General features: G+C 39.1%; 1 protein-coding gene across 2 annotated transcripts; it reads left to right on the plus strand.

Moving 5' to 3' along the window:
- Window positions 1-10,232: 10,232 nt before the first annotated feature.
- Window positions 10,233-11,564, plus strand: POU4F3 (POU class 4 homeobox 3). 2 transcript variants are annotated; one of them, XM_069972022.1, is made up of 2 exons: window positions 10,233-10,352; window positions 10,671-11,564. In XM_069972022.1, exons 1-2 carry the CDS (start codon window positions 10,233-10,235, stop codon window positions 11,562-11,564), a joined length of 1,014 nt encoding a protein of 337 aa, XP_069828123.1. The 2 variants fall into 2 exon arrangements, with proteins under 2 accessions (XP_069828123.1, XP_069828132.1); XM_069972031.1 differs by having other exon boundaries at window positions 10,677-11,564.
- Window positions 11,565-12,165: the final 601 nt, after the last annotated feature.

The following is a 12,165-nucleotide window of genomic DNA, read 5'->3' on the forward strand; positions in this document are numbered from 1 at the left end:
GCTGTAACACAGTGTTGGCAGATTTAATATGAAAAAACAAAACTGTGCACATGAACAATGGGCAATGTTCCATAGAAACATCCGGTATTTAATGGGGTAAACCTTTCTGAGTAGGACAAATTATGCCATTTACTGAATGATATCAGCAAGTTATCTCAGTTCTTTTGCCACTTGTTGTGGTGAGTGGTTATATTCTGTCTGTTCTGTGGTTTCTACTCAGCTCTATTAGATCTTTTTATATCATGTTCTTTGCCACAAACATTTCCCATAAAACACTGTGGGTTGTAATACTCCAGCAAACATCATGGACGTTGCTATATACAAAGGCTAAGTAAAGTACCTGGAAGGAACTACAACATCTCGGCTGTGAGTAATAATAAAGGTGGAAATGCAAATCATTTGTCCAACTTGATTTATAATGAATGGAACTCAGGCAATAAATCAGCTTTAACCAATTTTTTTTTTAGTTATTATTCGCTAATGATTACTAAAAGTGAAACTTCTTAAAATCTTTTCTGGAGGCTTTACATAAATTGGTCATTAAATTCTATTTAGACTTGATAGAATGACCAGATTTATCCTATACTCCATAGGCCAGGTGAGATATGTAGTGCATAGCATCACCACTTACCTCCCTTGGGCCATACAGTAAGCAGTAATGCATAGCAAGTTGCTGCTTACTTTAAAGGAGCTGAGACGTCTGTTAAAATGACAATAGTCTCGGCTACTCTATGTAGCTTCTGTGGCGCCTTATGCTAGGAAGCAATGGAAACTAGATGCTGAGCACCAAAGAATATGCTGTAAGCCTTTCTGCTCATTTACACATTATGGGGACAAATTAAAAGAAGAAAGGGGTAATGGGTGGAGTCGCATTACTGATGCCTCCTCTTTCAGCTACTCCAGATGCCAGGTGACAGGTCGGCACTCCTCTGGCTGCTCCAGCAATCAGGTACAGCTCCATTACACCAAATTTAGTGCTGGTCTTGTGACTATGAGGCTTTTACCATTGGGGCACAGTGTTTAGCAGATCGCTTTTTAACCTCTATTCTAGTGACCAGTAAGGGTCTCAGCACACAGACTCTACAAGTACACTTTTTAAAGGTTGCGCAGCAAATGGAACACTAAAGTTTCATTACATTTGCTGGAGGTAGGTAAATATTACTAGATGTGGGCAAATATTGTTGGTTTCGAAGATGGTTTTATATCTAAAGAAATCTATGCAAATTAGTATAGTTACATATTTATGTTTTCAATCTTACTTGTTGGCCCAGATTTATCAATGATTCTAACACATAAACTAGACTGTAAACTATACTAACTTTAAACCATGCCTTTTCCATCACAACACTCCCCTTTCCATTGAAGTCATGCTAACTGGTTCCGTAAGCAGCCAAGCATGTATCGACTCTATCAAATGTCTTAGATTAAAATGCACCAAGACACACCAAATTTTCGTGTATGTTAGCCAAAACTGTTACTGGCAATAGATATAGAGCCAGTAAATATGTTCCATTGCCTTTTCTATACTTGAGATAAAAGTAGCTAAAATTATTTTCAAACTTCATTCTACAAGTAATATTAAAGAGGCAATGATATAAGATAAAAAATAAATAAACATGCTGCAGAAAAGTATAACGTTGCTTACCTGTGTGCCCTAATTCTGAAATCTGATACCAAAAATCTATTTATTGGAGGGCCATAGCTCTGTATTTTGTGGTTGTACTTTGTTGTTGAGCAGAATTCATTGCTTTCTCTCAGCTGTTCATCACAGTCCTTCCACCCTGCCTACTCCCCTCCCACAGCACTCCTGCCAGTTCCCAGCAAAAGTTGTTGCAGGACATCCTATTTTACTGCAGACTATTTAACGGTCAGTGAGGTTGCAGCACCTGCAGCATCATTTAGTGCAATGCAGCATGTTGTATTCACACCTCACTCTCCCTAAATGTCCCATGTAAAGATATAGATAGATGGCAGGGAGATGGTGATGTAGGCTGAAGTGGCTGGTGAGAGATGTTACCATCACTCAGGTAGAGCTCAGAGACAATGTCCAGTGTCATCAGAAGATGATTCGTTGTTTAGAGAAAAATACCAGGGAGCTGTAGACAGTAGCTGGTAGTCCTTTTTTCTATGTCTTGTCCAGGCTGAAGCATGAAAAACCAAGCCAGTACTATTAGAGTATGTTCACAGTGAGTAAAACAGGCGAAATTCTGCGGCAGAGCTCCCCGCCGCGGAATCCCACCTGCCTCAGTATGTCAGTGGGATGGGGCTTAATTACCTCCACTTCTGCCTTTCATGTCAATTCCTTGAGCGGAGAGTGGCGGAAGCAGAGGCGCACAAGCCATCCCATTGACATACTGAGGCAGGTGGGATTTCCGCATCGGGGAGCTCTGCCGCGGAATTCCACTTTTTATTACTCAGTGTAAACTGGCCCTTAGTGATTATACTTATTTATTTATTATTCTTAACTTATTTGTATATTATTATACAATTTTCATATACCAAATAATCCCTTTAATAAGCAGCTAGATCATCCTATGTTTCACCACATTTACATAAGGTGACTGCTTGCAATTAATAAAACACACAGGCAATAAAACAGTGGATAAATTATGTTTTGCAAACTATGTATATACTACAAACTACCATATCCTTAACGTATACATAGCCATATACATATGAAGAGATCTGTAAGTAATGGACCACTATGATTGCACTATTGTTTCTAGTTTGCATGTAAACAGCAGCTTAAGTTATTGCCATTGGTAGTGATTGACACTGAGCAAGTCACTTTCTCTAAAGGACACCAAGGGCCCCACATACAAAACTGCACAGAGGCCTTCTGCTATATCCATTTCTTCTCATACACATAATTGCCTCAGCTGAATTCTTGCTAACATTTCTTTGCACTAAATCATTATTTTCCGCTGTTGTCAGGATCAATACAAATGTATTATTTCCGATTACTTAGTGGTTTAAAATTTAGGACCTCAATTCAAGATGATATTAAGTGTATTTTATACTGGGAAGAAAACTGAAAAGTCTGTGGAAACTACTTATAGTATATTATTATTGACAATCGGATGCAATAAAAAGCAAAGCCAATTACTAGTATTAATGTTCAATATAAAAAGGTGGCAAATTCTATTGGGTTGTTCAGGCACTGACCTGTGTATGTCACAATAATGCTCACACAGCATATTTTGGGGATCAAAAATATGGTTGTGATTGGAACGAATGAGCATCTAATAGGTTCAGGCTATGTTCACACAACGTAAAAGTACGGCCGTTGTTGCCATCGGCAACAAAGGCCGTACTTTGTACGGGTGAACACACTGCATGTTCTTTTATGGGATCCCTCACAGCGCTGCAATGAACTGACATGTCAGTTTTCTGCGGCCGCAATTCAGTGAATTGCGGCTGTAGAAACCCTGTCAGTTCACACAATGAAGCAAGCGGCTCTGGCTGCTTGCTTCATTGTGTGCTGTCAGGAGTTCTGATGCGGGCGCGCGCTAATGCGCCTGCATAAGAACATTGCGGCCGGAAAGATCATCTTTGCAGATGATGTTTGCTGTCCATTCTTAATTGTTTTTTTTAACCCCTTAAGGCCTGAGCCAATTTTCATTATTGTGCTTTCGTTTTTTTCTCCTCGTGTTTAAAATGCCATATCGCTTGTATTTTTTCACCCTATTTATTTATTTGGGGTGTGTGTGTGTTGTGTTTACGCCATTCACCCTATGGTAAAACTGCCATGTTATGTATGTTACTCAAGACAGTACGATTACAGTGATAGGCAACTTGACTTTTACTTTATTTGATTTTGACAGCTTTTTAAAAATTAAAGTCTTTAAAAAAAAAAAACTAAATGTTCCTTAAAATGGTTCTATTACCAGCCTTATAACACTTTCATTCTTTGGTCTATGGGGCTTTGTGAGGTTTGGCCACCTTTTACAGTGTATAAGCAGCTTTAGTGGTGCTGTCACTCTTAGCAAATATCAGTTTGTCCAGCTTCATACCATCAAGTTCCATATTGCCCCTAAAAGCAATGCCAACTCCTGGATTGTGTTGCTATGACACATAGATCATATTTAATATCAAGTGTGAAATGGCCACAAGCTTGTTGGGCTATCGTCTGCCATTGCAATGGACACATCATGTTTTGTACTATCCAAATCAATGTCTCCTTCCTGAATCTAAAATGCCAGGAATTTCCAGTTAAAGAAAAGTTTACTAGGGGTTATCTCAGGACAACATCAATACCTTTCTATTATTACAGCATATGCATTATAATGGAAGGTACCACATTCAGCCCTATGAGTCAGAGTGTCCAGTCCATGTTTTATATGGCTGTCATTTTGCTTGAATGGTTGCCCTTTCATACATTTACCCAGGAGTAGCTGTTGTAGGTACATGTGGGGCGATCGGGAAAGGGAAATGAAATTATACAATGATACATTTTACTCTTTGAAAAACTTTATAATCTACTAATGGTGATCATAATAATATTAATATACTACGTTACAATCAATTTATTAATTAGTGCCCAAACAATGTAACTATAATAAGAATAATTATATCCAATGATTCTCAGTACTGTAGATATCTTTTTGTAGTCATTCAATTTCTTATTTCTTCTTATCTAGCAGATTTATGTAGAGGCACATTGGCTTTACATAAGTCCTGATTTCACGGAGCCTCTCCATGCGAAAATTTTCGTCGCGAAAAATTATAAATGCGGCGGACCCAGAGTCAGAGTCTTTTCTGAGACCGGCTGTTCCGGGACCCAACCGGGTCATGGAACAGCCGGCCTCATACTAAGTGTGAACATAGCCTAATAGTGGATAATGCCCCTTAGTAAATAGCGCCATCGAGAAAACAATGTGTTCTACAATAAAAAGGGCCATGTATGCAGCACCCCGCAATGACTAGCACAATAGATGTAGTATCTTTAGCACAAATTACCCATAGTAAAAAGGGCCATACAGATGTTGCCGCCAATAAGTAGCACCACATCTATCTATTTATCCAATAAACAGTGGTCGATACACTATACGAATACACTATACCTGAAGCCACGAGGTTCTGCTGGCTCTGCCACATGGCAAATACTTCACCCAATAACCCTACTGACTTACAATGCTGCACTGCTTTTGTCATCAAATTTGATTCAGTCTGACAAATGTGACAGAAAGATTCATAAGGGACAAAGTAAAACCACACAGAGATTTAGTCACAAGAATAGAACTAGCCGAGCAATAACACAGCAATAACCTGTGGAACTACAAGCAAACTGAATATCTATCTCCATGGTATCGAACATAATGGAAGCCTCAGGAGTGGTAAGCAATGCTACCAATAGAAGATTGATTGTTTATATTGCAGATATGCATGCAACATTGCTGCGCGGACTGAACTATAAAGCGAATAATATATGAATGTAGAAATCAATAAATAAAAGTGATAATCTAATGTTAAGACATTTGTAGAGTATTTAACATAAAGAGCAAAATCCCCAGTAGCACTCCAATCACCACAGGGGCCCAACCTGGCTTCCCTACGGACGCAGATTTCACCCGGGTCGTGGATCCCAATCGGCCCAGTGAATGCAATATATTGAGAATGGATGACAGCGTCCAGTCGTGCAAAAATCTCTTTTATTCTTCCATTTAGCAGACAATGAAATGACGTTTCGACTCGTCTGAGTCTTTTTCAAATTGATCAGTGCATACAAATTACATGTTTATATAGCATCATACATTTAACAATGATTAAAACACACCTGAACAGACTGACTCCACGTGTGTCCCAAGCTAGCCGGCGTTCCCTAACTCTCATGCGCATGCGTCGGTTTGACCAATAGGCTTCATCTACCTACGTCTATTTGGTTACTTGTTTGTTTGGTTTTGTGGGTTATTTGTGGGGTTTTTTTCTGTTTTGTGTGCTTTTTTTTCAGGAAAACTCTTAAGATTAGTTAAATAAAATTTAACCATTTGGAGCTGAATTGACGAAATTTGTCTTCTTTTTATTGACCGTTGATCTATAGTTGGTAGCCTCTCTCTTTGTAACCGACACTTGTTACTGTCCATGGTGCTGAAATGAAGTCCTGACTACAGCTCTGTAGTTCATCCATAAAAGTGGTATTTTGCATTTCATGTTGCGCATTTTGTATGTTCATGTTTTTTTATGGGATCAGAAGGATTCTTGTATAAATCAATTTCAAGTGACATGTCTCCAGGCCTTTGACATTTATGTTGTAAAATTACAGATGATCAAAGAAATTTCTTAATCAAGAATTATTTTCTCTCCACAAATTTCAGATAAATAGCTAAATATTAGTGCTAAACAAAGCAGGCATTCAGGGAGGAGCACATGAATAGTCATAGGAGTAATCTACAATCATTTGTATTTGATCTGATTGATGAATTCATCCGAATTGACAAAAAAGAATATATTCTCAAACACGAAGGCACAGGAGCAACAAAATGTTTCTAATTACTCTGTGCATGATATTTAATGGTAGAGTCCATGTTCATAGAGTCTATGTTCATAGAGATACCTGTATAGGATTTAAAGGGATAAAAAAAATGTACAGCTACTTTTTTGGAAAAAAAAAAAACAGCACCACCTGTGTCCTTAAGTTGTGTGTAGTAACTGTAGTTTATTGTTTCCAAATAATGCACTTGGAGAGGAGGAATCCTCTATCTGAGTATCATATCGGCAGTTCTGTGTTGACAAAGACTTCAGAGGAGAAGGGTTTAGGGGTAGTGATTTCTGACAGACTTAAAATGAGTCACCAGTGCAACCAGAAAAAAGACACTGGGGTGCCTTCTGGTGTAGTATCATAGGAATGGCAAGGGAACACAGGGTGGGTAAGCAAGTAACCACTCACCTGGGATGGTTGTGCTAAACAATAGGCACAGCACTACAGCTGCAGCTGTGGGGACACCACATGCCTTGTGGAGCATACAAATCAAAAGAATGATGATAGAACTCTGTATGCCCTTAGCCACCACTAGGAGGAGCTTAGAAGTGCTCTGCATACTGTGTTATTATTGAGTTCACTGTGTTAAAATTATACAATGGTTATTATGGCTTCAGGATACAATATTTGAAACATTCAATGTTCTTTCCTGTTATTTTCAAGCTTGAAACAATAATCAAAATATAATGGCACAGACACTGCTGATCTGCGCTTATAGGGCTGGCTGGAAGATCCACTCACTCAGCATGGGCATTTCATTGGTAAAACACACACACCGAATGTGTGCATCTTAGTATTCCTCTCCATGTGTATTGTACTGGACCCTGAATAAGTAAGTTAATAGTTATCAGGTAATTTTCTTTGTTTATTGACATCAATAAAAAGATAGTAATACAATGTGCATAAATGAATGAGCAGCAATACATGGCCACAGAATGTCACAATGGAGAGATGTCATAACATTTTGACTAAAGTAATACTCTACAGAAAGTAGTTGTGTGATGTTATAAGCGGTCATTTTATTTTATTTTATATTGGGCTGACATTATGGGGCCTTCAGAACCAGTTGCTAGTTTTCCATAGCGTTTTGGTCTTATCATATAATATTTCCAATTTACAATGGTTGTCCTTGAACAGCAGATTATTATGGAATATCAGCTGGGCTATTGTATCAAATAACAAAAAATATTAGAATACAACAATACAACAGACTTCCAGTCATGGTTAGGGGCTTGTTTTTATTGGGTTTTTTTTTACCAGCAGTACTTTGTGGACTCTATTAATCATAATGTGATCTCATGCTTATCTATCTTGGTGTATGTCACTTACTAGCATGTTGTGCTATTTTGTCCAGAATTTTTGATGGAATCTGCGACAAAGGTCCCTAACGGAACGTCAGGTACAGATGTGAACAGAGCCTCAGCTGTATTCTTAGGGAAAGTGCTCCCTTTGCCTCCTCTCACCAATGATTGGCGGCCTCTGGGTATCTGCCTGTTTATAACCAGGGGCTAAAACCTATACAAACCTCATTCTTTTAATGGCTTGGAATATTATACAGTTGTATCTAGTAAACTTGTATGTTTCCATTCACTAACAGCAAGCCATGTTTTTCTATACAGGAAAAAAAAAGATGTGCAGATGAGTACCAGCCTGAGGGAGGCCAAAGGGATACTGTTTTAGCATCCATCAGGCCGAAAGGGGTTTATGGACATGTTTAGTGTATGTACTGGCAGCATTTCCTGACAAAGACACCAAATATACACAGTATCTCTAAAATAATTTTATTTATATCAATTTTGTTCACTTCTCATCCTTATTTCTGAGAGATGTAGAGAACATAGTTCATGTAACCGAACACTTAATATACTTAGCTTGTCATACTATGTGGATCCTGAGCAGAAACTCCAGAAGTGTTTATTGATTTACATACCTCCAAAAAGCAGCCTATATGTGCACAGCATACACATGGAGATCAGCAGACATATCCGCTATATACTCTCAGTGCTTTTGTATGTAGGAAAATCAATATTACCCCCTCCACCATTTCCACATTAACACTCAGGGCCTGGATTTCAACCTACAATAGATAAAAAGTTGGAGAATGTTTATTGCTCAATTAATTAATAAACAGCTGTTTTATATTTATTTATCCAGCTATCTTTCTACCTGTATGATATCTATCTATCTATCTATCTATCTATCTGTCTGTCTATCTCCTATCTATCTATCTATCTATCTATCTATCTATCTATCTACCAGTCTATCTATTATCTATCTCCTATCTATCTAATCTATCTATCTCCTATCTATCTATTATCTATCTATCTATCTATCTATCTATCTATCTATCATCTATCCATCTCCTATCTATCTCCTATCTATCTATCTATCTATCTATCTATCTATCTATCTATCTATCCATCTCTTATCTATCTATTATCTATCTATCTATTTATTATCTATTATCTATCTATCTATCTATCTATCCATCTATCTATTATCTATCTATCTATCTATCTATTATCATCTATCTATCTATCTATCTATCTATCTATCTATCTATCTATTATCTATCCATCTCCTATCTATCTCCTATCTATCTATCTATCTATCTATCTATCTATCTATCTATCTATCTATCTATCTCCTATCTATCTATCTATCTATCTATCTATCTATCTATTATCTATCCATCTCCTATCTATCTATTATCTATCTATCTATCTACCTACAGTATCTATCTATCTATCTATCTATCTATCTAATCTATCTATCTTCTATCTATCTCCTATCTATCTCCTATCTATCTATCTCCTATCTATCTATCTATCTATCTATCTATCTATCTATCTATTTATCTATTATCTATCTATCTATCTCCTATCTATTATTATCATCTATCTATTATCTATTTATCTATCTATCTATCTATCTAGCTATCTATCTATCTATCTATCATCTAGCTATCTATTTATCTATCTATCATCTATCTATCTATCTATCTATCTATCTATCTATCTATCTCTTATCTATCTATCAATCTATCTATCTATCTATCTATCTATCTATCTATCTATCTATCTATCATCTATCTATCTCTTATCTATCTACATCTCCCCAGCTCTGATTCTATCATATGTATGTAGTATGTCAGTATTAATAAAACTATGCTACCTGTTTATACATCTACCATCATGTATGTCTTCCTATATCCCCCTCTATCCATTTGTAAGTAATAATATTTCTAACAATAAAAAATAGCAAATATTTCACCTATCTTATGTATATTCTTCTGTTATTATTCTCCAGTGACTGATCATTTGCTTTGTATTTTTTCCAACATTTTATTATTTTATTATATCTTATTATTGTAACTCACTGATAAGACTGGCACATCACCCAGGGTTCCCCTACTTTCCAGCAGCACGGTAGCATGCATGGGGTTAGGTTCTGTGTGCCCCAGTGCCCTACTTAGTTAAGCAGTGTTTTTTCCTCTGTAAAACCAGTCTGTCACATTGCTGCCGGGCGAGAGCCAGCTTCCCTTCCCCGGACTACTTACTGTAGCTGTTAGTAGCAGCTGATCGGCGCAGGCGCACTCCGGCTGGACCTATTCTTGGCATAGTGGCTGTAAGATGAGTGAAGAAGCAGGTGGGGAGAGGGAGAGGGACTCTGCCGCACACCAGCTCTGTCATAGCTCACTTTAAGAGTGGCAAGCCACAGAGACAGCCCTGGATCTATTGCCAGGTGAGCCAGGATGATGGCCATGAACAGTAAGCAGCCTTTCTCCATGCACCCAATCCTGCAGGAGCCCAAGTACTCCAGCCTGCACTCCAGCACAGAGGCTATGCGCAGGGTCTGCCTGCCAGCCCCCCAGGTATGGGCATCAGCCACAATTACTTACTGCTTTAAGGCACATTTTCTGACAGGCTCTTGCTTAATGTTTTTTTCATGTCATCAGAACAATTGCAGCAGATCTCTGAAGCTTCCTCCCTCTCTCTCCCTCTCCTGCTCCCTCAGTACCTCTCCCCCTCTCTTGTCTCAGATCCACATGTCTATCCAAGCAAAGCTTCTGCCTTCATATTAATTTTTATGACCTGAGCTTTGAGGAGGAATCTGTGTGCTTGAAAATGTTTTTTAATCCTGAGTTGACAGTATTCCCCACTGACACCAATATGTGCATTCTTGCTTGCAGCTCCAGGGCAATATATTTGGAGGCTTTGATGAGAGTTTGCTGGCCCGTGCTGAAGCTCTGGCGGCTGTGGATATTGTCTCACACGGCAAGAACCATCCCTTCAAACCAGACATAACCTACCATACCATGAGCAGTGTCCCATGCACTTCTACCTCCTCTACAGTGCCCATCTCTCACCCCTCTTCTCTGACAACGCATCCCCACCACTCAGTGCACCAATGTTTGGAGGGGGACCTGCTGGACCATATCTCACCTACCTTAACTGTAAGTGGCATGGGGACCGCTGACCACACTGTCATGTCCTCACAACTCCATCCCCACCACCTGGGTGCCATGGGGCACCTGCATCAAGCCATGGGCATGGGCCACCCTCACTCAGTTTCTGCTCACAATGGGATGTCCTGCATCAATGATGTCGAGTCGGATCCAAGGGAGCTTGAGGCTTTTGCAGAAAGGTTCAAACAGAGGAGGATAAAACTTGGAGTTACTCAGGCAGATGTTGGAGCTGCTTTGGCCAATCTCAAGATTCCAGGTGTTGGCTCTCTAAGCCAGAGCACCATCTGTAGGTTTGAGTCCTTGACATTGTCCCATAACAACATGATAGCTCTGAAGCCAGTCCTCCAGGCTTGGTTGGAAGAAGCTGAGACTGCCTACAGAGAAAAGAACTCCAAGCCAGAGCTCTTTAACGGGAGTGAGCGAAAGCGCAAACGCACCTCTATCGCAGCCCCGGAGAAGAGGTCCTTAGAAGCCTACTTCTCCATCCAGCCCAGACCTTCATCGGAGAAAATTGCAGCCATCGCCGAGAAACTGGACCTAAAAAAGAACGTGGTTCGAGTCTGGTTTTGTAATCAAAGACAAAAACAGAAAAGGATGAAATATTCTGCAGTCCATTAACTGCAGTGTCTTGACTTTTATTAGAGATATTATTGAAGAGCAGGGATCTTTACTGAGAACTTGCAGTAAATATACAAGAAGCCATCAACTGACTCCTTTGTTTTCCCATCAGGTCTGTGTTCTACAGCCAGAACTCCATGGATGACAGCACCTGAAGAAGCTACTAGGTGCAGAAACGCGGTCATCCTCCTCTTCTTCTTCTTCCTCTGTCAGGGTTCTGGTGGTAGAATTATTTGTAACTATAAGTTATTGTTTCCTTTTACATGAAATTGCTTGTTAAGCCTAAGTTCCTCTCCAGTATTATTTTACCGTTTTCTAGAGCTCTCTTAGGTCTCCTTGACCCCCCTCCCTCCAGAATCTTAGCAACAACTGGTAAGTTCACAACCACACGATTAACTTTCACAAACACGGAATGAAGTGGGGGATTGTAAGCAGTTTTATTTCTTCCCAGCAGCAACAACTGTGATCAATAATAAATGAGAAGCTGAGCTGAGGGTCTATGTCTGTTCAGTTCTAGTTTATACTAATTTCACACCATATGTAGTCACTGGCAGTTAATGGGAGATGTACACTGTAAGGACACTGTGTTAGAGATAATACA

The sequence above is a fragment of the Dendropsophus ebraccatus genome, chromosome 1 (assembly GCF_027789765.1).
Source record: "Dendropsophus ebraccatus isolate aDenEbr1 chromosome 1, aDenEbr1.pat, whole genome shotgun sequence".
NCBI lineage: Eukaryota > Metazoa > Chordata > Amphibia > Anura > Hylidae > Dendropsophus > Dendropsophus ebraccatus.

Coding starts and splice junctions, on each gene's coding strand:
- POU4F3 (XM_069972022.1), top strand. CDS start 10,233: ATGATGGCCATGAACAGTAAGCAGCCTTTCTCCATGCACCCAATCCTG. Junction 10,353..10,670: donor TCTGCCTGCCAGCCCCCCAG/GTATGGGCATCA, acceptor TCTTGCTTGCAG/CTCCAGGGCAATATATTTGG.